At 46.8% G+C, this 27,077-nt stretch overlaps 1 protein-coding gene across 1 annotated transcript in view; it reads right to left on the bottom strand.

Annotated features, from left to right (window-relative positions):
* Positions 1-27,077, bottom strand: part of LOC121003728 — a 55,330-nt gene that overhangs the window by 1,175 nt on the left and 27,078 nt on the right. The window contains exons 2-9 of the mRNA XM_040435598.1: positions 24,777-24,852; positions 20,553-20,684; positions 20,167-20,290; positions 19,070-19,130; positions 18,316-18,362; positions 18,124-18,199; positions 16,236-16,322; positions 7,076-8,611 (exon numbers count right to left, since the gene is read on the bottom strand). Of these exons, the coding sequence (XP_040291532.1) occupies positions 7,076-8,611; positions 16,236-16,322; positions 18,124-18,199; positions 18,316-18,362; positions 19,070-19,130; positions 20,167-20,290; positions 20,553-20,684; positions 24,777-24,852 (2,139 nt within the window). The remainder of the gene's footprint in view (positions 1-7,075; positions 8,612-16,235; positions 16,323-18,123; positions 18,200-18,315; positions 18,363-19,069; positions 19,131-20,166; positions 20,291-20,552; positions 20,685-24,776; positions 24,853-27,077) is intronic.

Here is a 27,077-nt window from a genome sequence, read left to right as displayed (position 1 = left end):
TTTTTTCAAACCAGCACCTGGATCTGAATACTTGTGTAATTGCATGTAATTAAAAATTTTGTATAGACAGCGAGTTATTCAATAAAATGTATCTGTATAGCGCCACCTGTTTGTTCCTTTTCCTTATTTTTTTTTGTCCATCTCACTGAACAGGTCGAGCATGCTCAGTTTAGATCTTCAACTGCCACCAGCCATATGTTCTCTTAGAAGCTGTGCCGGTTACAGGGAGAGAGCTGCAGCAGAAAGGACATGTCCCCGGAGCTGCCAGGCTGAGTATAATCTAGCAGAGCAATTGGAGATCTCTGCATCTATGGGAGGTACAGGGCTGGTCCTTGCTTTCTTAGAAAGGTATTGTCTTTTTTTTTTTATTTCAGAACAATCATTTACCATACAAAATAAAACAAAGGCTGGTATTGAAAGGTATTGTCTTGTACTATATAATGTACGATTTTCTTTTTTTACATCAGTCATGGCATATGAATTATAAGGGTCCATTCACACGTCCGTTTTTTCTTTCCTGATCTGTTCCGTTTTTTGCTGAACAGATCTGGACCAGATCTGGACCCATTCATTTTCAATGGGTCCTGGAAAAAAACGGACAGCTCAATGTCAGATTTTTTTCAGGACCCATTGAAAATGAATGGGTCCAGATCTGTTCAGCAAAAAACGGAACAGATCAGGAAAGAAAAAACGGACGTGTGAATGGACCCTAAGAGTTAGAGAGAATAGAGAAGCTATAATGTGTGGCTTCCACTTGGGCATCCCTGGCACAACCTCACACTACGCTGTCACCCATTTATTTGAATCATCACTGGGTAATATTACATGAATGTTAAGCCGCCCACAGCTTTCCGGGGTGGTATCCGTTGATGACCAGGGGCAGTTTCAGCAGCCATTAGATGAATGTCGAGGCAGCTTCCCTTTGAGAAGGCGTTGTCCAGGAGTGAAGAAATGCAACTGCACACTGGTCGAGACAACCACAGAGGCAATTGTCCAAGGTCCAGCAAGTATCATACAAGGGTCCTACTAAATCAAAATGACCTGTACATGAGATCTGGTGGGCATCAGATGGTTGCCTCAGCCACTGTCCTGCTCAGCGTGTAGGATTGGCTGGGACAGTATGCCTGCAGCGACAACAGCTTAAATCAGGGATGCCCAACCTGGGGCCCTCCAGCTGTTGCAAAACTACAATTCCCAGCATGCCTACACAGCCTATAGCTATGAGGGCATGCTGGGAGTTGTAGTTTTGGCAACAGCTGGAGGGCTGCAGGTTGAGCATCCCTGCCTTAAATCCTATTAAACCAATTCTAAGTATATTTGGTGATAATTTACCCAACCCGCTATACACATGCGCGCTCAGTGTTCTGCCAAACACCTCTGGAGTGCAGCTTACTTCCCAGAGAAGAAAAGGATCAGGCAATGTTTAAATCGCCTGCATAATCCTTGGCAAATGTTGGATGAAAGTTGGGCGTGCCCCCATAGACATCAGATAGCTGACAGGCGGGTTAGCTCTCTGCCATAATCTACTTTTATTGTTACTTACTCCCTGGATTTATTTTTTCTTTAGATTTACCTCATTTGCAGTTTTCTCTTATCCCCCATGTTTGAATCCTACTTCCTGGTTTGTCACGTGACTGCTGTCCGATCAGGTCTTAGGGTAGAGAGATGTGTCCCGTCATCAGCAGATCATGTGACGCTAACCACGCCCCTTGTTCTTACCAGTAATGCTTTCTACGAGGCTCCAATGCAGGACGTAACCTACAGCAACTGAATATGTAAATGATTTGCCCCGGGGTGCAATGCTAAGCTAATAACTTTATAATAAGGTAGTTTTCAGAAATGGTGGTATTTGGGATAAGGGATGTAACTGCGATATCTGTTGGGTGAGATACATTAATATTAGTGGCACAGCCCCTTTAATGTGTATGGCCAGTTTTCAGGGACGTACCTTCCATGAAGGCAGACTGCTATGGGGCCCTGGTGGAGGGCGGCATGGAGCTCACCTCTTCCTGACATGAAAAGACTGCATTTTCAAGTAACCACCGCTGGGTGGAGCTCAGTGCAAAAATACTTTTACAAATTCCATTGCAGTCAATGGTAACTGTATAAATTCCTATGCACTGAGCTCCCCTAGTGGTGGCTACAAGCAGACAGTTTTATAATTCACTGTAAGGGAAACAAGAGGCAGAGATCTGTATGGGGGAGATTTATCAATGTGTTTATGGCAGTTGTCTGGTGCAAATTAAGAAATTTGATGTTGAGAATGAGCGCCATATTTATGAAGCAGCGCTTCAACGTTTTCCAACATAGAAGTCGGATGAAGTGCGTGAGGAGGAGAGCAATTTTATTACTTTTTTAAATTAACCCCTTAGGGACTTAGGACGTACCGGTACGCCACGTTTGCAGAGTCCTTAAGGACTCAGGACGTACCGGTACGTCCTAAGTTTAAAAATAGATTGCGGTGCGGCGGGGGTTAATAGGAACAGGATGCCTGCTGAAATCATTCAGCGGGCATCCTGTCACAACGCCGGGGGGGGGGGGGGGTCATGTGACCACCCCGTATTGGCGATCGCCGCAAACCGCAGGTCAATTCAGACCTGCGGTTTGCGGCTTTTACCTTATGCAGCGGCGGTGATCGGAGGTGCCATCGGGTCCCCATGCAGCTGTGGGGGGGACCCGATGGCATGGAAGGCAGTGCGATGCCTTCCTGAGGCATCTGTGCTGCCTTCCGGTTTAGAGCCTGTGAGATCCAGCCCCCTGGATCTCACAGGCCCCGGAAGCTGTATGAGTAATACTCACTGTATTACTCATACAGCCAATGCATTCCAATACAGAAGTATTGGAATGCATTGTAAAGGATCAGACCCCCAAAAGTTGAAGTCCCAAAGTGGGACAAAAAATAAAGTGAAAAAATAAGTTTAAAAAATAAAGTTTTCCCCAAATAAAGTTAGAAAATTGGTAAAAAATAGGGGGGGGGGGGGGGGGGGGAAGAGAATACATATTCGGTATCGCTGCGTCCGTATCGACCGGCTCTATAAACATATCACATGACCTAACCCCTCAGATGAACACCGTAAAAAAAACAAAAAAAAAAAAAAACTGTGCTAAATAAACCATTTTTTTGTCACCTTACATCACAAAAAGTACAACAAGCGATCAAAAAGGCGTTTGCCCACCAAAATAGTACCAATCTAACAGTCACCTCATCCCGCAAAAACTGAGCCCCTACCTGAGACAATCGCCCAAAAACTGAAAAAACTATGGCTCTCAGAATATGGAGACACTAAAACATGATTTTTTTTTGTTTAAAAAATGATATTATTGTGTAAAACTTACATAAATAAGTATACATATTAGGTATCGCCGCGTCCGTATCGACCGGCTCTATAAAAATATCACATGACCTAACCCCTCAGATGAACACCGTAAAAAATAAAAACTGTGCTAAATAAACCATTTTTTGTCACCTTACATCACAAAAAGTGTAATAGCAAGCGATCAATAAGTCACACGCACCCCAAAATAGTGCCAATAAAACAGTCATCTCATCCCGCAAAAATCAAACCCTACCCAAGGTAATCGCCCAAAAACTGAAAAAATTATGGCTCTCAGACTATGGAAACACTAAAACATGTTTTTTTTTGCTTCAAAAAAGAAATCCGTGTGTAAAACTTACATAAATAGAAAAAAAAGTATACATATTAGGTATCGCCGCATCCGTGACAAACTGGTCTATAAAAATATCACATGATCTAGCCATAAATATTGAGTTTGGTTTGGCTGTTAACCCTTGCTTTGTAACTGGGAAAAAAAAATATAAAAATGGAAAATCTGCCAAAAAAGTTAAATTTTTAAATTGTATCTCTATTTCCATTAATTCTTGTGGAACACCTAAAGGGTTAACAAAGTTTGTAAAATCAGTTATGAATACCTTGAGGGGGGTAGTTTATAGAATGGGGTCATTTTTGGGTGGTTTCTATTATGTAAGCCTCGCAAAGTGACTTCAGACCTGAACTGGTCCCTAAAAATTGGGTTTTTTAAAATTTCTTTAAAATTTCAAGATTTGCTTCTAAACTTCTAAGGCTACTTTCACACTAGCGTTCGGAGCGGATCCGTCTGATGTTTCATCAGACGGATCCGCTCCGATAATGCAGACGTTCGCATCCGTTCAGAACGGATCCGTCTGCATTAAAACTTAGAAAATTTTCTAAGTATGAAAGTAGCCTGAGCGGATCCGTTCAGACTTTACATTGAAAGTCAATGGGGAACGGATCCGCTTGAAGATTGAGCCATATTGTGTCATCTTCAAGCGGATCCGTCCCCATTGACTTACATTGTAAGTCTGGACGGATCCGCTCGCCTCCGCACGGCCAGGCAGACACCCGAACGCTGCAAGCAGGTGTCCGCTCACTGAGCGGAGCGGAGGCTGAGCGCTGGCAGGCAGATGCATTCTCAGTGGATCCGCCTCCACTGAGAATGCATTGGGGCCAGACGGATGCGTTCGGGGCCGCTCGTGAGCCCCTTCAAACGGTGCGCACGAGCGGACACCCGAACGCTAGTGTGAAAGTAGCCTAAGCCTTGTAACATCCCCAAAAAATAAAATATCATTCCCAAAATGATCCAAACATGAAGTAGACATATGGGGAATGTAAAGTAATAACTATTTTTGGAGGTATTACTATGTATTATAGAAGTAGAAAAAATTGAAACTTGGAAATTTGCAATTTTTTGCAAATTTTTGGTAAATTTGGTATTTTTTTTAATAAATAAAAATGACATTTTTTTACTTCAATTTACCAGTGTACAATATGTGATGAAAAAACAATCTCAGAATGGCCTGGATAAGTCAAAGCGTTTTAAAGTTATCAGCACTTAAAGTGACACTGGTCAGATTTGCAAAAAATCCTTATGGTGAAATAGGGCCGAGTCTTTAAGGGGTTAAAGTTTCTTCCACAATCCTGGGAATTGCGCTTTTGCATTCCCTATTACCTGGGAGTGTTTGATGCATACTGGGAAACTTGGTGGGGCGGAAGGAGCTGAGATCTGTGTACGCCCCTGCCAGCTTTAGATGTGTAAATTAGGGGTTGACTAGGTGAAGCTGGACTCACAGGATGCACCAGACCCATTTTGTCTGATCTCATAGAATAATGTTAATAGTAGGAACTCACATTCATCCTTTCCATAAGTAACAGACTAAGGAAAACTAAAAAAGGTATATAGGGGGTCATTCACTAAACTGAAATACACCTAAGTTAGGTGCCGCTATCTGCAACTTCGCCCCGCTCACTCCAGGTCTAAAGTTGTGGGTGTGGCGTGTGTGGGGAAGGGGATGGGCAGGCAGGTCTCATTCATCATTTTCTACGCCTGTTTTAGGAGTAGAAATTGGTCTAAGGCTGGTTTCACTCGGGCAGTGGAGGAAAAGATGCGGGTGCGTTGCGGGAACATGCGCGATTTTTCAGTGCGAGTGCTTAACATTGTAATGCGTTTTGCACGCGCGTGAGAAAAATCTGCATGTTTGGTACCCAAACTTCTTCACAGAAGTTCGGGTTTGGGTTAGGTCACGGTGTTGTATAGATTGTATTATTGCCCTTATAACATGGTTATAAGGGAAAATAATAGCATTCTTAAAACAGAATGCATAGTACAATAGGGCTGGAGGGGTTAAAAAAAAATATTCAAATAATTTAACTCGCCTTAATCCACTTGTTCGCGCAGCCGGCATCTCTTCTGTCTTCATCTTTGCTGTGCAGTAGGAATAGGACCTTTGATGACGTCACTGCGCTAATCACATGGTCCATCACATGATCCATCACCATGGTGAAGGATCATGTGACGGACCATGTGATGAGCACAGTGACGTCACCACTACTGACGGACCATGTGATGAGCACAGTGACGTCACCCCACCAGCCCTATTGTACTATGCATTCTGTTTTAAGAATGCTATTATTTTCCCTTATAACCATGTTATAAGGGAAAATAATAATGATTGGGTCTCCATCCTGATCATCTCCTAGCAACCGTGTGTGAAAATCGCACCGCATGCGCACTTACTTGCGGATGCTTGCGATTTTCATGCAGCCCTATTCACTTCTATGGGGCCTGCGTTGCGTGAAAAACGCACAATATAGAGCATGCTGCGATTTTCACGCAACGCACAAGTGATGCTTGAAAATCACCGCTCATGTGCACAGCCCCATAGAAGTGAATGGGTCCGGATTCAGTGCGGGTGCAATGCGTTCACCTCACACATTGCACCCGCGCAGAAATCTCGCCCGTGTGAAAGGGGCCTAAATGTAAGACAGCAAGGAAGCTGTCTTACAGTTAGACTGGCGCTGGATGCGCCGAAGCTATGGAGAGGCCAGCCCCTCTTCATAACACCGGCCGATCCACCACCAGCACAAGGCCTTTATTAAGACCGACGTCTAAAACGCCGGTCTTAAAGGGGTTATCCCATCATAATGATCACTGTTAAATCTGTTAATGATTTGACAGTGATCATTTTTGTAAATATACTTTATTAACAAATTCCCACCGATTAGGAGAAAATTCATCCCCACTTACCTTATTGTTGTGACTCGGTCTCCCCTGGTTACGACCACCGCTCTTCCGCAAAATCCCGATAGTCGCGCTTGCCCAGAAGACTTCTTCTTTTCTCCCGGCCGGGCCACTCGCTGTCCTGAACGCGCACGCTGCCGCGCATGCGCGACGGTGACTTCTTCCCGGCCAGAATAGTACAGAGCTGCGAACGCGCACGCCGGCTCTGTACTATACTGGCCAGAAATAAGTCACATTGCGCATGCGCGGCAGCGTGCGCGTTCAGTCCAGCGCGCGGCTCGGCCGGGAGAAGACTTCAATCAAGATGAAGCCCGCCCCCAGCCAGAATCCAGGAAGTGAACGCGCGGTGGCAGCAGGTAAGTATGAAACTGCTAAGTGGGATAACCCCTTTAATAAATGTGCCCATTTAATGTATATAATATTATTAGTAGTGGTCAGAGCTGGCAAACACAAATATTCTAGGAGACATGTACAATCACAATTAATACTATGGTTTTATAGCAATAACTATGTTTACCTTGGGTCACTCATCAAGTCTCTTGGTTTGTTCATTGGAAAGTCATCTTCCTGTGGGTACATCCTTTCATTCACAGAGCCCTCCATAGCTCGAGCATCTCTCGGGTGCATTTGCTCATTCATGGACCCCTGCACGGTGCGTACATCCCTCTGGTAAATTCTCGCATTCATGAGCCCCTCCATGGGTCGCGTGTCTCTTATGGGCATACGTTCATTCATGGCACCCTGTCTTGAATGCATTTGATCATTCATGGTCCCTTCCATTCCTCGATCAATCCTTGGCTGCATTCTCGCATTCATGGGTCCCTCCATGGATCTTGGATCTCGGGGATTCAACATTTCATTTATTGGACGATTTAGGGCTCTTGTGGGTATTCTATCATTCAGAGAATTTTCCAAAGCCTGCCCATCCCTGGGATTCAATCTTTCATTTAAAATTCTTGCAACTCTGGTCTGCAGCCGTTGATTTGTAGAAGGCTCTACTTGTTGTGCTTCCCTAGGATACATCCTATTATGATTCATAGGGCCTTCTGTGAACTGTGCATCCCTGGACTGCATCCTTTCACTCATGGGCCGTACGTTTTGTAGCTGCATCCTCTCATCCATTAAATTTCTAGTACCCTGAGTATCTCTTTGGGGGAGTCCTTCATTTGCAGACCCATCCATATATCTTGGATCTCTTGAGTACATTCTTTCAAGATTAGGGCCTTCCATGTCTCGTCTGTTCCTCGGGGGCATCATTTCATTCACAGGCTCACCTAGAAGTTGTGAGTTCCTGGCATTAATTCTTTCGCTCATGGGACCTTCTAGGGTTCTTGCGTTTCTTGGTTGCATCCGTTCATTAAAAGGACCTTGAGAAGTATCTGTCCTCATTTCCCTCTCTCTAGGATCACTTTCACTTTCCATGCTTTGAAACTCCTGGCGACGCAATCTCGCTCTAAAATCTAAATCACTGATCAAAGAGCGCATTATACGTTCTGCTTCTGTGCTGCCATATCCAGCACTGTTCATTTTCCCTGGTGGGAGTGATGGTACGTTATAAGAGGAAGGCTCATTATAGTCATTATAGCCTTGCACTGGGCTCTGTTGCTCTCTCGTATCCCCATAACCCATCTGCTCCTGTGGCATTCCGCGAGGCCTAGGCACGTCTCTAGGTCCATAATTATCTCGAACATCCATAAGGGGCCTTGGTTCAGAACCATGAAAGTCTCGCCTGTTGTCTACCCCCGGGTTAAATCTGCCATCTGGATTAAAGTCAACTGGTCTTCGGAGCCTTTCATTCACACGTTCTTGCATATTAGAAGGAAATTCTTGTTTACGAAGATCAACGTCGTCACTCATATCTCTGATTGGTAGCCCTCTCCCTCTAAATTCAGCCCTTGAGTTGAACAAATTCCTGCCGTCCTCTTGATATTCATCTGACCTAGCTCTCATGAGTGGTAATGGCCTTCGATCACGAGCATCAAAATCTGCATGTTCGTTTCCTGGAATAAGTTCAAGTAGCGGCCTGATAGCCTCATCTCGGACGCCTCGCTCCCTGCAAGAAGTAGCACATTAAAACATATAGGCAAGCATCCCATACATCACTATATTTCCTCTTAATCCAATGCAGCCATTAGAATCTGTCACCCCGATTCTGGATTATCATCCACAGTAACACATGAGTCGTAATGCATATAAGGAGCCCAGATCCCCATTTTATTTTCCTACTGCCCCCCTTTACCCCGCAGTCAGTGCTAAAAGCTGTACTGAAATGCACAGTGCAAACTGCTGTGCCAACATAAACGAGAGGACTCCAGTGCGCATGCACAGCAGTCCTCACAATATATTTGCCATAATAAAGAGGTTGGCTTACAAGCAGCATTTATCACCTACCTGCAAGATATGTGATAAATATATGTTTGCTAAAGGTCCAACTGCTGGGACCCACAGAGTCTTGTGTGCATAAAGCGGTAGCGGGCAGGCGTGTTCACATGATTTTGATGCAGAAAGTTCGGCAACTAAAAATCAGTTCCATTCATCTGAATGAGATTGCTTTGGCGGCAACACGTGAATTTTTGCAAGCTCTTATACAAACGAATGGGACTGCCAAAGACATTTCTGCAACTAAATGTGTGAGCAGCACACACAAACTAATGGGGCTTTATAAAGAGACAATAATAGACAGGAGCTAACCAAAAACCTATAGCATTAATATAACAAAGGCACACACTGCCAGCCAAATAGAAAATAACAAAAAAAAGCATTTCTAATATCAGGTAGACACATTGTATCACCATGTCACCTTTATCTTGCCCTCGATCACTTCATGGCACTTTGCGTGAAGCCCTTTGTATGAGGTTAGTAATTGTGTAAAGCTTAGGTATCTATATTTCTCGCCCATTTCCTCGGGGGACACAGGAGACCTTGGGTATAGCTCAGCTCCCTAGGAGGCGCGACACTAAGTGAAAACGGTTAAGCCCCTCCCTCCTCCAGCAGCTATACCCTCAGCCTGGAGAGAGAGACTGCCAGTTTTTGCTTAGTGTCCAAGGAGGCAAGACACTCTCTGCTTTGCAGGGCTGTTTTTTCTCCTTCATTTTTTACTTTATTTTTTTATTTTTTATTTTCACAGGGACAACAGAGACGCCTGGACCTCTCTGTTTCTCCCGAGATCGAGCTGCACCAGTGCCGGTCACCCGCACTGCTGCCTCCCCCACAGAAGTCAAGGAGGACCAGGGCAGCCCAGCTCCCCTGCATCCCGCCAGCGTAAGGGTCGCCCACACGTCAAGCCCCTCTCCAGCTTCCTGCCACTGCGGTGCCAGCAGCTGAAGGGGCGACCCTGCTGGAATGGACAGAGGGTGAAGACTTCAGGATGGTGAGAGTGGCTGTTCTAACCCCCCCCCCCTCCCACTTCTGCTCTCTGCTCACCCCCCAAGGCTTCTTCACCTATGGTATGCTGGGAATGTTACTTGGGCCCCAATTCACCACAGAGCGGACCCTGATACTTCTGGCTAAGTCCCTCTTCAGCCACAACAGGAAAGGGGGGGGGGGGGGGGGGGGGGAGAAGAGGCTCCAGGCTACAATCGCGAGCGCAGCACCTGGCAGCCGGCACACTTCACTGCCGGCCGGCATCACGAACGTCCGCACATGGGAAACGCGGCGTTCGCATACTTGCAGGGGTGGCACAGACTCTCCCTTACCGTGCTAGGGCGGAGTGCCGGCTCACTGTTCAGGGACTAATGGAGATCGGGCCATATGGAATCGCGGTCTCTCACTACAGGCCGCAGACCACCCCCTCCCCCCTATTTCCTCCCTCTATATATTTAAATTGCGCGCACAAACGGAGCATCGGCGGGGGGCGGGGCTTCGCTTCCCGCTCCCGTCTCATTCCCGCCTTCTTATTCACCTCAAGAGGCTGACCACTGCTGCTGTCGACTTCTCTCTGCTGCCGTGACGTGTCGGATTTCTTCTGCCACTGCTGCCTGCTCCTCCTGCTGTCGCACTGCCTGCGGTCTTCGGTCTGGTAGGACTGTTAACCCCTTCCTAGCGCCAGCAGCCCCTAGCCTGGACAGCTTCCTCACCCCCCTTTTTTCTGCCAACATGTCTGACCCCTCAGGGGCCTCTAGGCCCTGGTATCACGCCTTCACCGCCTGTGAAGCACCCTTTCAACGGGGGCAAACAGACCCGCATTGCTCTGCATGCCAGGCCCCAATACAGGGTCCGCCACTTGCCGTGCCACCCCCGTTTCCTTGGATCCACCTGATTGGGCAAGATCCCTGTCCCAGGCCGTGGAAAGCCTCACTCATGTTGTGGGCCGCCTTGTAGACACACAGCCGGCCACGCAGCCTGCCACACCCCCTGTCGTACCCTCCGGGTCCGCTACTTCTGCCGACCCGTCTGGGTCCCTCGCTCCCAGCGATGCCTCCAGGGCCCGGCACCCCCAGAAGCGCCCTAGGTCGGAGTGTGCATCTTCCTCGGATGCGTCCCTGTCCCCTCCAAGGGTGCGGTCTCAGTTGGGCCCCTCCTCCCCACAGGACATGCTCTCTGAGGGAGAATTGGTGGATTCGGATTGGGACATGGACTCAGCATTACCGTCCAAGCTAGCCTCTGCTGTGGGTCATCTCATTACCAATATTCGTGACACCTTTAAAATTCATGACGACCCTCCCAGCACTGAAAAGGCCGGTGTGTCCTTTTTCCGCCCGAAACAGGCGTCCTCGGTTTTCCCCCTCCACGCCAACTTCTCGTCGATTGTCTCTAAGGCTTGGTCTCGCCCTGATGCCGTTTTACCCCCCCCCCCCTACGAAATTGGATATCTGTTATCCCTTCCCGGCGGATTGCATCTCCACTTGGGCGTCTCCGCCAAAAGTAGACACTCCCGTGGCCCACTTGTCTAAAAGCACGGCCATTCCTGTGGCGGACGGCTCCTCTCTTCAGTCCTCTGAAGACCGGAGCATGGAATCCCTTACAAAAGCCATATTTGCCGCCTCCGGTTCAGCCCTCAGAACGGTCTTTGCTTCCACCTGGGCCGGGAAGGCGGTCTCGGAATGGGCTTCCCAGCTGGATCAGGAACTTGATTCGGACATCTCCATTCAGGACCTCCGTTCTTTAGCCCAGCTCGTTGTTCAGGCATGGAAATTCATTTGTGAGGCCTCCCTTGATGCGGGTGCCCTCATGGCCCGTTCCTTTGCTCTGGCTGTCTCAGCCAGGAGAGAACTTTGGCTAAAAGTTTGGACAGCGGATGCAGCTTCAAAACGGTCTCTTGCTGGCCTTCCCGAATAAGCGGGAACCCGCGAAGGGACCCACCTGGACGAGATCATTTTTGAGGCCACGGGGGGGAAGAGCACCCATCTTCCTCAGTCTAGGACCAAGAGCACCACTCGAGGCAGTCCTGGTTTCTCTCGTTTTCGGTCCTCCCGCATGTCCTCCGACCCTCGACCCGCGACCGATCCGTCCTCTAATTCCTCCCAGGATAGGCGTAAAAAGCCCTTTTTTCGGACTCAAGTCCCAACCTGCTCGCCCCTCCTCAGCCAAGCAGACCCCCGCCTGAAGGTGCGCCCCCACCCACCCGGAAAAGATCCTCCTTTTCAGGGACATCTGGCAGGCACACGTCTCCGACGCCTGACCACTCGAGGTTGTGTCATCCGGATACAAAATAGAGTTCGCGTCCCTCCCTCCGGTTCGCTTCTTTCTCTCCAGTGTCCAGAGGGACCCCCAGTGTGCGGCCGCCTTCTCCGAAGCCATTCGCACCCTTCTGGACAAGAGAGTGATTACTCCCGTTCCTCCAAGGGACAGATTCAAGGGGTTCTACTCTAACCTTTTTGTGGTCCCCAAAAAAGAAGGCTCGGTGAGACCGATATTGGACCTCAAACGGTTAAACCGGTTTCTCCGTCTTCGTCGGTTCAGGATGGAGTCACTCCGATCCGTGGTGGCTTCTCTGGATGCTTACCTCCACGTCCCGATCGCTCTGTGTCACTAGCGTTTCCTTTGCTTTGCGGTGGGGAACGACCACCATCAATTTGTCGCCCTCCCCTTCGGCCTGGCGACGGCGCCTCGGGTGTTCACCAAGATCCTTGCCCCTGTCCTGGCCTTGCTCCGCTCCAGGGGTGTTTTTCTACTTCCCTACTTCGACGATCTGCTCATCAAGGCGCCCTCCTTTTCCCAGACGTCCACCAGCTGGTGGACCTCACGATGCAAACCCTGGAGCGGTTCGGTTGGATTATCAACCTTCCCAAGACAACTCGTCTTCCTGGGGATGCTGCTGGATACAGAAGCGGCGGAGGTTCGGCTCCCACCGGAAAAGCATCTGCTCCTTCACCGTTCGGTTCGGACCCCTCTCCACCGCCGTCCATCCTTCCGATCCAGCATGCGGGTATTGGGACAGATGGTGTCCTGCTTCGAAGCGATTCCTTTCAGCAATATCACTCCCGCATCTTCCAGACGGCGATCCTGTCTGCCTGGGACAAGTCCCCGGAAAATCTGGACCGGCCCTTCCCCCTACCTCCCCATGCTCGGACCTCCCTCCTCTGGTGGTTACGGACTCCTCTCCAGGGAAAATCCTTTCTGCCGATGACCTGTTTGGTGGTCACCACCGATGCCAGTCTGCAGGGTAGGGGGGGGGAGGTGTTTCCTCCCCGGTCTGTCCAGGGGACTTGGTCTCCATCAGAGTCCAAGCTGCCGATAAACATTCTGGAACTGAGGGCGATTCTCCTATCGCTCCGGCACTGGACTCCCCTGCTTCGGGCCATCCCGTACGTGTCGGACAACGCCACGGCTGTGGCGTACATAAATCATCAGGGGGGCACTCGCAGCGCAGGGGGGCACTCATGTTCCAGCCCTGTCGGCAATTTACATCCTGGGGGGGGGGGGGGGGGGACAACTGGGCGGCGGACTTCCTCAGCCGGACAACGATCGACCCGGGCGAGTGGTCTTTGCATCCTGACGTGTTCGAGTCCATTTGCCTCTGTTGGGGTCATCCGGATGTGGATCTCATGGCCTCCAGGTTCAACCACAAGCTCCCCACCTTCCTGTCCAGGTCCAAGGACCCGAGGGCGTACGACGCCGACGCTCTCGTTCTTCAGTGGACAGAATTTTCCCTCCTGTACGTGTTTCCGCCCCTCCCTCTTCTACCGCGGGTTCTCCAGAAAATCGCGACAGAGGGCATGTCTACGATCCTGATAGCCCCGGATTGGCCTCGCCGTCCTTGGTACGCCGACCTAATGCTGCTCCTGGGAGACGCGCCTTGGCCGCTGCCTCTAAGAGAAGACCTTCTCTCTCAAGGGCCGATCTTCCACCAGCATTTAGGGTCGCTACATTTAACGGCATGGCTATTGAGACCGCAGTTTTAACGCGACTGGGTTTTTCGGCGGATGTGGTTCGTACCATGATCCGTGCGCGGAAGCCGGCCTCGTCCAAAATTTACTACCGGACTTGGCGGTCTTACCTGGGTTTTTGCGAAAATCTGAATGTTCATCCTCTTCGTTTTTCCCTTCCCACTATCTTGTCCTTCTTACAGTCTGGTCTGGACCTGGGTCTGGGTCTCTGCTCGTTAAAGGTTCAGGTCTCTGCGCTTTCCACCCTCTTCCAGCGTCCTTTGGCCCCTCTCGGACCTGTCAAAACCTTTATCCAGGGAGTCGCTCACTCTGTTCCCCCGTATCACTCTCCCATTCCACCATGGGACCTTAATGTTGTGCTCTCGGCGCTCCAGTCCTCCCCCTTCGAGCCGTTACGGAGGGTCTCTCTTCGCCTTTTGTCCGGCAAGGTCATTTTCCTTGTAGCCATCACGTCCCTACGACGGGTGTCTGAATTGGCGGCACTTTCTTGCACGGAGCCCCTTTTGGTCTTCCACCAGGATAAGGCTGTTCTCCGTCCGGTTCCTTCCTTCCTCCCGAAGGTGGTCTCCGCTTTTCACCTCAATGAGGACATCGTCCTCCCTTCCCTTTGTCTCCTTCTCATCCTCGAGAACGGGAGCTTCACCGCCTGGATGTTGTTAGGGCCCTGAAGATTTACCTGGAAGTCACCGGACCCTTTCGGCGCACGGACTCTCTCTTTGTGGTTCCGGAAGGTCCGCACAAGGGGTTGGCGGCGTCCAGGGTGTCTATTGCCCGCTTCATCAAGATGGCTATTGCCGAGGCTTACCGCGCCAAGAACAAGGAGAAGCCTTTTGGTGTTACCGCTCATTCTACCAGAGCAGTCGGTGCCTCTTGGGCTCAGAGGCATCGGGCTTCGGCTGAACAACTGTGTAAGGCGGCCACCTGGTCTTCCTTGCACACCTTCACCAAGGTCTACAGGGTGAACACCTATGCATCGGCGGATTCTGCTTTGGGCCGCCTGGTATTGCAGGCGGCGGTTTCTTGATATCTCCGGTGGTTTCGCCTTGGGCTGTAGTCCCTCCCCTCTTGGACTGCTCTCGAACGTCCCATGGTTTCCTGTGTCCCCCAAGGAAATGGGCGAGAAAATGAGATTTTTGTATAACTTACCAGTAAAATCTCTTTCTCACTCTTCCTTGGGGGACATAGCACCCACCCATTGTTCTGGCTACCGTTACGGTTTAGTTGCCCCTGTCGGGTAGTTGACTTGTTGGTTTCACATGGTTGGTCATTGCCTTTTTTTCACTACTTGGACACACAACTGGCAGTCTCTCTCTCCAGGCTGAGGGTATAGCTGCTGGAGGAGGGGCTTAACAGTTTTCACTTAGTGTCACGCCTCCTAGGGAGTTGAGCTATACCCAAGGTCTCCTGTGTCCCACAAGGAAGAGCGAGAAAGATATTTTACTGGTAAGTTATACAAAAAATCTTGTTTTTATAGAGGTTTCTATTATAAGAACCCCTGGATACAAGAATGAATATTTAGATATGCTTGCATTTGTTGATAGATTTTTTTTTAAATAGTCCATTTAATGCCTTTTGTGATGCCGAAGAGATATTATGGTATATGTGTCTGCCTGATATTATAACTACATTTTTATATATATTCTATTAGGCTGGCAGTGTGTGTCTTTATATTATAGTGGAGTATAAAGCAGGCCATAAATATTAGATCTATATCAGAATAAAGGTGGATGTACACCCAATTGTTGTGCAGATTATTAGGAATGAAGTTCGTGCAAACACTCATTCCCGATAATCTGTCTGTGTAAAGGTGCCGCCAAACACCCGACGAACAAGCTAAATACTCAAAATGGGACGAAACTATTGTTTGTGAGGACACCTCAATCGTCATTTCTGGGCAGCAGATTGTGATGTCTAAAAAGCGATCTGCTGCCCAGGAACAATGAATCGGGATGAGGACGAGTGGTAGCAGCAGCCATAAGCCATCCGCATACAGTGGGGGGAATTTCTGCATGTAATTCAGCTCTTCACATCCACTGACGAGCAGGCATTTATCGGGAAGGAACGCTTCCTTCCCCACAATGTCCTGCTTCATCGGGCTGTGTAAACCGACCTTCACTCACCAATTTCGGTGGGACTGGCCGACCATCTTACTAGTATAGGGGGCAATGAATTCTAAATGGTAAGGGTGGGGGGAAGCCACTACTCAACAGCCTCGTGCAGCCGACATAAATGTAAAATGTATGGCCAGCTTTAGCATAAATAATGCTTCTAATTGTTTGGAAAATTATCCCTTAATAAATGCAACCTACTCTAAGATTACACCTTTTAGCAAAGGCTGTAGACGCTCACCTGGACAGAGTATCTGGAGCATAATAGGTTCCAGTATCCCAGGCTCTTGTTTCTTCAGTGGTTGGAGGAGAGTCTATACCAACATTACTAATAGATGAAATGAGAAAATGAATATTATTACAAACACCATAAAATACTACAAATAAAAAAAAAATAAGTTTGGCCATTAATGACGAGCTATGGTTCATTTTTTGTATTGCATTCGAATGACCCATAACTCTTTATAAAGGTAGTGGTATGCGGGCTAGATTTGTATTTATTTTTATCACCAGTTGTATAGGGGAACATATAATTATTGATAAATTTTATCAAATTTTGTTTGTTTGTTGTTTAATGCTTTTTTTGGCTATTTAACATCCGATTAAAAAAATAAATTGAAAAAAAAAATTTACTCTACGGGTTACACTACACTCCAAATTGACAGTATTTTTTGTTTTCTTAATGATTAATAAAAGCCTAGAGCAGGGGTCAGCATCCTTCGGCACTCCAGCTGTGGTGAAACTACGACTCCCAGCATGCGCAGTTGCTTGGCTGTTCTCAGAACTCCCAAAAAAGTGAATGGAGCATGCTGGGAGTTGTAATTTCACAACAGCTGGAGTGCCGGAGTTTGCTGATCCATGCTCTAGAGGTTGTTATAAATGCAGCAATAATATATGTAAGTGGTGGTGAACCTATGACATGAGTGTCACAAAGGCACTCCGAGCCCTCTCTGTGGGCAGCCGCACCCTGGAAAAAGTCTATGGTGTACCGACATGCCTTAGACTTGTCCTGCCATTCATTAGCGCAGGGCGCAGTATGGACAGCACAGGCAGGGCATTTAATGCAATCACTGCTATATATGTATAGTTCCTCTATGTTTTAGTATTTCTGCACAATAAAACAGGTCTTATGGGGGGGGGGGACAAAAAAAAAAATTGTAAAGCTGAAAGTCCAAGAACCACCACCATGTTCTTTCGCCCATCGACGTAGTCATATGGTATATATGTTTTTATTAGTACCATTTTGGGCTACATATACTTTAACTATACTTTTGTTCTGAGTGGGGGAGAGGGTACAAACAAAATGTAAAAAAATAAATAAAAATATTCTGTATAATTATATTACATTTATTTTATCGGATGTTATGATTGTAGCAGTACCAAATATGAATAATGTTTAAGGCAAACCAGGTTTTAAAAAAATATACCGTTTTAATCTGAGAATTTTTTTAAATAAAATTTTATTAAAAATATTATTTAACTTTTCTTTAACAACTAGGGAACTTGCAGGCAACCTATTAGGTTATGCCTTATGGGCAGATACCAGACCCTGGCTGCCGTATTAACTGTTCAGCGCCCCACAATCACATCATGGCGATTTCCATCATGAACCGTAGCCATAAGGTGCCAACAGAGCCTCAAATGACAAATGTCACCATACTCTTTGTCCAACAGGGGTGTGTGAGCCTGACATTGTACAATCTGTGCTGGACTTGTCAGACTGTGTAGTGGCACACCCTAGTAAAAAGGGCAACAGCAACACCACGTCGTAAACTTATTAGGAATTACAATACTCATATACAGGTGTGTTCTCCTATGCAAAAAAAAATAAGACACCTTACATGGCTTTGTCTTTGGATATATGAATAATTTAAACATCTCACATAAGGAGGCTTATGTCATGTCTTGTCTTTCATATATAATGGGACTAGAGAGACCGTTTTCTTCCTTGTTGCACACGCTTTCCCCAATGAGCATTGCCTGTAGGACTCCCTATATTATACCACCTGGATCTCTGCAAGGAGAACCAGTACCAAGAAATCTATATGGCACCAAAAGATCCTGGATGGGACCCTGAAGTAGAAGTTAGAAAAACACACCATATGAGAACATAGCTGAATGTTCAATACCTTCGAGGAGGTCCTTTCACAATATCCTCAATGTAGACTGTTCCTTCGATTGGGTGACCTCGAGCCTGACCAAAAGCTTCCGAAGGAAAAAAAAAATATATATTTAATAGAAATTTAAAAAATAAAAATAAAATCAGTGCATAAATAGATAGATACATACATACATGCACACAGATAGATCTGTAGACTTACCAGATAGTGCATTCATTGGCCTCCATCCATCAACATCAATAAGGTACCTAATTGTAACCAGGGGGAAATAGTGTTGAGATAGGAGGTAAAGTTGGCCATACACTTTAGATGAATGTCACCCAAACTGGCAAATTGAATGTGTACAGGGAGTCATGACTCTCCCACCGATGGGAGAAAGAAGAATCAGGTATGTTTGAGGTTTCTGGCACACTAGGCCGAGCCAAGACTGCAGGTCTATGGAGAAATGTGGTGGGGGTCGGGGGGTCAAGTGGGGCAGTTGTAGGTCGAACGAGGATTCAGCCATCTAAAATGTATAGCCATCGTAAATGGCCACATACAAATTACAGTATTATAAGCAGGATATATATGGGGTGGCCTCCTGACTCTCCTCCGATAATGTTGGAGAGGAATGTATCAGGCGATTAGAATTTCCGTGCCCGATCCTTTTGTTCTTTGGTATAAAGATGCAGACAGGTGTATGCACCAATTTTTGACCAGTTTAATCCCGGCACTAATGACGGAAACAGGCTGGATCCCATTACAGTCAGTGGGCTCCGGTGGGGAGAGGCAGTATCCGGCTGTGCCGCAACAGCTTGCCGGATGGTTTTAACGCTAGTGTGAAACTAGCCTGAGGATGTACGTGCATGGAGGACTTGGGAGAGACAGCGGTCAGTGAAACAATGGTTTGCTGGCACCTACTAAAGGTGCATGGGAACATTAAACTGGAAGGTGACAGGCAGTGCATTGACCTTACCTACATATAAGATATCCAGTCCTATTGATTCCGGTTGTACAGTGAACACCAATGAGTTTATCTAGTGGGAAAAAAATAATAATAATTAAGAGTAATATTAGTAATAGAATAGATATGAAGTTGTGCATTTATATTCCTTGCGGGAACCCTCTGAGCAACTTTTACAACTTTCCACCAATCATAAACCTTCTGATTAACACAATGCATCTAGATGGCCTTCAGCACTTAAAATACTGGTCATGCAGCATTTTATTGCTGGCACACAGCTGGCATTCATGCTGGACACCTGGTGGATCCTATTATAATGAATAGGGATCTGGGGGGGGGGGGGGGGGGGGCGCGCAACGGCGGTAATTCTGGTAATCTGCTCTTCTGCCAGAACAGACTACAGGATTTAGCAAACCCAGATGTGGACGTAGCCCAATTGATTCGAATTCCCTAATGAATAATTCCAGAAACTAGTTTTCATGGTGTCTCACCTTACAGATGCTACATCCCCTTCTTAGCAGCACTCTCGCTCTTAAAATAGCTGAAATCAATAGGAGCCTACAGGAGCATGAGGCGCGCAGCATCCATTACAGTCACAGGTCAGATGACAGCTCGGCAGGGCAGCAAATTAACCCCCTGACAGGCCAGAAACTGGAGCGACTTTAACAACCACATTTCATAGAGATAGTTGCAGAATATTCTAAAATGTCAGCAGCAGCTACAGATCAACTATGATAATGAAAAACCAGAAATGTGCGTCGCGCCATATAAGCCCCTTAAAAGAAGCTGTCTGCAAAGACAATCCATGTCAACATATAGGGTGACTGCCACTCAGCCCCTCCATGAGCCAGAACAGTGCGTAGCTCTGCACGAGCGGCTCTCATTACGGTGGAATCGATCAGTCTTTGTACTAAATGGAGGACCAACCCCGGCACCCGACTGGCAGTCATGTAATACTACCTTTGTCCCGCCGCAGCCAGAATCCACCGCCTGCTTGGGGTTACACAAGCGGATCCTGGAGCGATGAAAAGAGCTTCCTAGCACCTGCATTTTGAAATGGATTTTCTCAGAAGTTTCCCGATGCAGCTTTGGAGCCCAAAAATTCTTACCGTTTTCAGAATTAGCCACCAAAAACTTCCATACGACTCTCTTGAACTGGTGAATGGTGGCGTCATCTGGGATCTTCAGTCCTGCTGTGTGCAGTTTCACATACTGTATACCTTTTGGCAAATCCTTTACGGAAAGTGAACATACATTAGTATCATTGATCGGTTTGGTAAAGGGTTTATCTAAAGGATAGGGGATGTTTCTGATCAGTGTGGATCCAACCAAAAAGACTCCCCCCCCCCCTCTCCCCTGCTGATCAGGAGCCTCAAGTTACATTTTTATTTTTTTTTCGGAAGGGGGGGGGGGGGGTGGGAGGTGTATTTTCCAATTTTATTGTAACTGTTAAAGGGTTAAACCATGTGCCACTGACAGAAATCATTCCTCTTACCTTAGTGGTGTAGTAACGTTCAGTGTTTGTCAGGTCTACGATAAGTCCCAATTCTTCATTTTGGGTGCGGATTGCGGTAATTAAATCTTTAGGGGTGAACTTCTGGTTCTCTGTTACACGCTGATTAGTGACCTGTAAGGAAGACGCATGACACACATAACTTCTACCCAACATAGGGTGAAAGTGCACCGACTAAAAGACATTGGGCGCCATTTACCTAAACCTGGCATTGGACACGCTAGTCTTAGTAAAATCTCCACTGGAGTAGGATGTGCATCTCATCAGCAAACTCAGCTGTAGAAACCAGTGTCAGGCAGCTGCTGCCAAGGCCAATAAGATAATGGGTTGCATCAAAAGGGGCATAGATGCCCATGATGAGAACATAGTCCTACCACTTTACAAATCGCTAGTCAGACCACACATGGAGTACTGTGTACAGTTCTGGGCTCCTGTAAACAAGGCAGACATAGCAGAGCTGGAGAGGGTTCAGAGGAGGGCAACTAAAGTAATAACTGGAATGGGGCAACTACAGTACCCTGAAAGATCATCAAAATTAGGGTTATTCACTTTAGAAAAAAGACGACTGAGGGGAGATCTAATTACTATGTGTAAATATATCAGGGGTCAGTACAGAGATCTCTCCCATCATCTATTTATCCCCAGGACTGTGACTGTGACGAGGGGACATCCTCTGCGTCTGGAGGAAAGAAGGTTTGTACACAAACATAGAAGAGGATTCTTTACGGTAAGAGCAGTGAGACTATGGAGCTCTCTGCCTGAGGAGGTGGTGATGGTGAGTACAATAAAGGAATTCAAGAGGGGCCTGGATGTATTTCTGGAGTGTAATAATATTACAGGCTATAGCTACTAGAGAGGGGTCGTTGATCCAGGGAGTTATTCTGATTGTCTGATTGGAGTCGGGAAGGAATTTTTTATTCCCCTAAAGTGGGGAAAATTGGCTTCTACCTCAAGGTATTTTTTTGCCTTCCTCTGGATCAACTTGCAGGATGACAGGCCGAACTGGATGGACAAATGTCTTTTTTCGGCCTTGTGTTACTATGTACCAGGGAATTTATCACGCCCTCCACTCCAAAATTCTGGCTTCAAAAAGTCAGCAGTAATATATAAAAGGATTTGCAGCTCGAGGGGCGCTTCTAAAACGTTTATTAACCCTTTCAAGATTGGGTGATATTCTTTTTTTTGTTTTCATCTTTTTACTCCCAGCCTTCCCAAACCTATAACATTTTTTTTTTTTTTAAGACTCCTGAGTATAGGGGCTTGCTGCACACTGCATCCGGCAATCCAGTTCCTCGCTGGGGGGGAGCTGGAGCACGGCCCGGATTCTCAAGGCATCTGAGGGGTTAAATCTATGTGATTAGACGTTATCGGCATAATTTTTAAATGCCCAACCGCCGACGTACATTTACGCTGGGCATTTGGGAAGGGGTTAAAACACAGAATCAGTTGTTCTATATGCACATAGTTGTGCCTGTCCAGCACAGCCATTCCCGGTAAGTGGCCACTAGCTTGGGTTATCGCCAATGCTCGTCAGTTTACAAATGAGTTGCGGCCCTCAGTTGTTTTTTTTTTTTTGAAGTCCCAACATAGGGCGCACTTTATAATTTTGGCGCCGTTTTTTTGTGCATCATATTTGCTAGGCATGAGCAAATCGATTTCGGAAAAAAACATTTCCCGAACTCGGGTTCAGTTCCAACTTGGAACCGAACCTGAGGTCAGGAAATAGTTTTTTACAGTAGAAATCAATTTATGAAGTTATTACCCGAAGTCTCACGAGACTTTGCGAAGTATGAACTTCGGCTCATCGGAGCCAATACATTGTAATACTGTACGGAGCGCTCGCTCTGTACAGTATTAAAAAAAAGTTTTATGTGAATCGACTTTGGATGTTTTATCCGAAGTCGATTTGCTCATGCCTAATATTTGCATTCAGGAAAAGTTGCAGCATCTTCTATATTGTATGTTTTTCACGCAGCCCTGGCTCTATAGAAGTGAATGGGGCTTGCGTGACAAATGGAAGGCATCCGGATGCGATGTGTTTTTCACTGACGGCTGCTAGGAGATGCTGAGTGTTATTCTTCAGTTTTTCTTCACGTGTGAAAACACATGCAATCCAGACGGAAAAAACGCAAAGCCATCAGTATTTTCCACAACAGATGCTGACACAATCTGTATGTCTTGTGTGAAAGAGGCCTAAGGCCCTTTTCACACGAGAGAGTTTTCCGCGCGGGTGCAATGCGTGATGCAAACGCATAGCGCCCGCACTGAATCCTGACCCATTCCTTTCAATGTGTCTGTGTACACGAGCGTTGTTTTTCACGCATCACTTGTGCGTTGCGTGAAAATCGCAGCATGTTCTATATTCTCCGTTTTTCACAAAGCCCTGGCTCCATAGAAATGAATGGGGCTGTGTGAATAACGCATTGCATCCGCAAGAAAGTGCGGATGCAATGCGTTTTTCACTGATGGTTGCTAGGAAATGTTGTTTGTAAACCTTCAGTTTTTTATCACGCGCGTGAAAAACGCATCAAAACGCATTGCACTCGAGCGGAAAAAACAACAACTGAACGCAATCGCAGATAAAACTGACTGAACTTGCTTGAAAAATGGTGCGAGTTTCACTGAACGCATCGAGACCTAATCCGTCACTCTCGTGTGAAAGGGGCCTTAGGCCTCTTTCACACGGGCGTTGCGGAAAAATGTGCGGGTGCGTTGCGGGAACACCCGCGATTTTTCCGCGCGAGTGCAAAACATTGTAATGCGTTTTGCACTCGCGTGAGAAAAATCGCGCGTGTTTGGTACCCAAACCCGAACTTCTTCACAGAAGTTCGGGCTTTGGATCGGTGTTCTGTAAATAGTATTATTTTCCCTTATAACATGGTTATAAGGGAAAATAATAGCATTCTGAATACAGAATGCTAAGTAAAACAGGGCTGGAGGGGGTTAAAAAAAATAAAATTAATCACCATGGTAAAAGATCATGTGACGTACCATGTGATGACCAGAGTGACGTCATCCCAGGTCCTTAAACTATAGTTAATGCTCTCCACAGGTCCTATACAGTAAAAGAGTCAGACGGAGATGCCGGGCATCGCGAGCAAGTGGATTAAGGTGAGTTAAATGATTTTTTATTTTTTTTTAACCCCCTCCAGCCCTGTTTTACTTAGCATTCTGTATTCAGAATGCTATTATTTTCCCTTATAACCATGTTATAAGGGAAAATAATAAGGTTCGGGTCTCCATCTCGATCCTCTCCTAGCAACCGTGCGTGAAAATCGCACCGCATCCGCACTTGCTTGCGGATGCTTGCGATTTTCACGCAACCCCATTCATTTCTATGGGGCCTGCGTTACGTGAAAAACGCACAAAGAGGAGCATGCTGCGATTTTCACGCAACGCAAAAGTGATGCGTGAAAATCACCGCTCGTGTGCACAGCCCCATAGAAATGAATGGGTCAGTATTCAGTGCGGGTGCAATGCGTTCACCTCCCGCATCGCATCCGCGCGGAATACTCGCTCGTGTGAAAGGGGCCTTAAGAGTTTAAAACCAAGCCAGATTCATTGGCCATCAGCTGAACAAAGTCAGAGGGAAATAAGCTCTGCCATAAGCAAGTGTGGACTGGGAACTTAAAGGGGTCATGGAAAGAAAAACTAAAATGGCCCTAATGTTGTAGGTGGGTCCAAACTGACAGAAGACCGGACAACACAAATAGATGGGGCCAATACGATTTAGCAGGGGCAGCAATACCACAGTGCAGCACAGAATACCATCCCAAAGACCCAAATACCACAGTGCAGAGTAAAATACCTTCCCAGAAGCTTGTCTCTCTGTGGTGGCCACATTCTGTCCTGCTCCAATTAAGATATGAGCAGGGGACTTAGGTCGGCGAGATGAGGGCCACAGCACCAAGCCAGCTAATAATGACCCTTATAGTGCCCCCAGTACTATGTAACTACCCAGGTGCCCATAGCAACCAATCAGATTGATTCTTTCATGTCCCGAAGGAGCTCTGAAAAAACGAAAGGTAGAATCTGATTGGTTGCTATGGGCAGCTAAGCCAGTTTTCCTTTGCACCACTATCTACTTGGCTCCTCAGATTTCCCCAGCTTCCCCGCAGTGGTCGTTTGCCGTTATCTTATATTCTGCCCTGCAGTTACCAAAAGACCTATTCCAGAAAATGCACTGATGTGTCCACTTGTTCTTACCCCTTTCAGCGGTACTTTGAAGGCAATAAATCGAGACCCCGGCACCCGCTGACCGATTGCTGTCAAATTGCGCCACCTGCAGAAGAAAAACAGTGAATTTAGTACTGCAACTCTATATCGCTTGCACTTTCTTAACAAAGTTAACTAAATAAATGACTCCTATTTCTTCTATAGCAGCTATATAAAGAAACATTGAAGCCAAATTGTATAAAACCGCACTATACCTGGTGCAGAAAGAAAAATATGTGATCTGCACACCCTTTTGTGGTGGGTGCTCGTAGAGGACATGCGTCAATTGGTTCCAAAGAGAGATCCACGGCACACCATATATGTTCTTCATCAGAATTTTTTTTAATGCATAGTAATTTTACATCACTTTTGTTCCGTCCAGAGCAAATGATAACGCATAACAATTGATCTAGCAGTGCAACCCAACGTTTCGGTCGGTTGTCGACCTTTGTCAAGGGATCTGTGGCTAGAATATTTCCTAATGCGCATTGGGAAATATTCTAGCCACAGATCCCTTGACAAAGGTCGACAACCGACCGAAACGTTGGGTTGAACTGCTAGATCAATTGTTATGCGTTATCATTTGCTCTGGACGGAACAAAAGTGATGTAAAATTACTAAAAATTACTATGCGGTTAAAAAAAAATTCTGATGAACACATACCTGGTGCAGAAACATGAACGGAGGTACATGACACAGGGACTCAAAGGGCAACAAAGAGTCCATGAACATCTCTGGCCCTGGCCTGGGTACGGCACAGTGTAAGGCCTCATGCACACGACCGTTGTTTGGGTCCGCATCCGAGCTGCCGTTTTGGCAGCTCGGATGCAGACCCATTCATTTCAATGGGGCCGCAAAAGATGCGCCGTTGCGCGGCCCTGCTAAAAAAAAATATAACATGTCCTATTCTTGTCCGCGCTTTGCGGACAAGAATAGGCATTTATATTGCCGGCGCCCGTTCCGCAAATTGCGGAAGGAAACACAGGCTCCTTCTGTTTTTTGCGGATCCGCGTTTTGCGAACCGCAAAAAACGGCACGGTCGTGTGCATGAGGCCTAACTGTTTGGGTACTTTTTAGCGATCAGTGAATCGATTCGGTCATCTGAACAAATTTTACATCTGTCAGGGAGCGCCCTTCTACAGACAATTCTCGAACGTGCCATCCAAATCACATGGCTGCACATCTCATGCGACCATGATAATCTTGCGCTTGCACCGCTACTGTATCGGCGCATGCACAAACGATCTGCCTGGTAAACCTAATTTTAAACCTAAAACAGATTGTGCATATGCCACTAAAAGTAATTTTGCAGTGCAGGCAAATTCATGGACGTGTATTTGTTTTGGTCATCGCACATGCAGCATACGCTTGCGCAAATGTGCAGTAACGACGCATGTGTGTACGCTAGAGAGCGCGGTGTTATCCATCCATCCAACGGTGGTTGCATCAACACCTAGCTATCATATCAATGTGCGGAAGTGGCTGAGCTTACCCGGAAGCAACTCTGATGGAATATACTGCATAAGGGCTCATGCACACGACCGTATGTATTTTTGCGGTCCACAAAAAAAATACAGCTGATGTCTGTGTGCATTCTGTATTTTGCGGAACAGAACAGCTAGCCCCTAATAGAACAGTCCTATCCTTGTCCGTTATGCGGACAATAATAGGACACGAGCCATTTTTTTGTGGAGCAGAGATGTGGACATACAGAAACAAAATGCACACAGAGTAACTTGCGATTTTTTTGTTGTGGACCCATTGAAATGAATGATTCCGGGGAAAAAAAATAAAAAAAAGGACCTAATAGGGAAAGAAAATACGTTTGTGTGCATGAGCCCTATGTTCACACGACCACATTTGTGTTCCGCAAAGAAGAATTATAGCACACTGTTGTCACAGTGTGCTTTCCGCAAGTTTTAGAACATGTCCCCTATTTGGCAGCAAAATGCAGTCCGTGGCCTCAGACGTCAATGGGTACGCAAAGATCACAGATGGGACACGGAAGCAACACAGCCGCATTATATGGACTTGCAGAACGAAAGCGGACACACAACGGAAAGACTACGGAGTTAAATATGGACCCAAGGATCAGCGATTTGCGGAACACAAAACGGCAACGGTCACAATAATATAGCCTTAAATGAAGACCATGGCACTGTCATCACTGGGAATAAGACGCCGAGCACAAGCCGACGTATGTGTAACCGCTATCAGGGTACGTTCACATCTAGTGGATTTTCCATCCAAGTTTGCAGGTGGAAAATCTGCAGCACATTACAGTAGCAGCAA

This window comes from Bufo bufo, chromosome 6 (genome assembly GCF_905171765.1).
Source record: "Bufo bufo chromosome 6, aBufBuf1.1, whole genome shotgun sequence".
In the NCBI taxonomy this organism is placed as follows: Eukaryota; Metazoa; Chordata; class Amphibia; order Anura; family Bufonidae; genus Bufo; species Bufo bufo.
The sequence above is the reverse complement of the archived record's forward strand: the minus strand, read 5'-3'. Positions and strand labels throughout refer to the sequence as shown.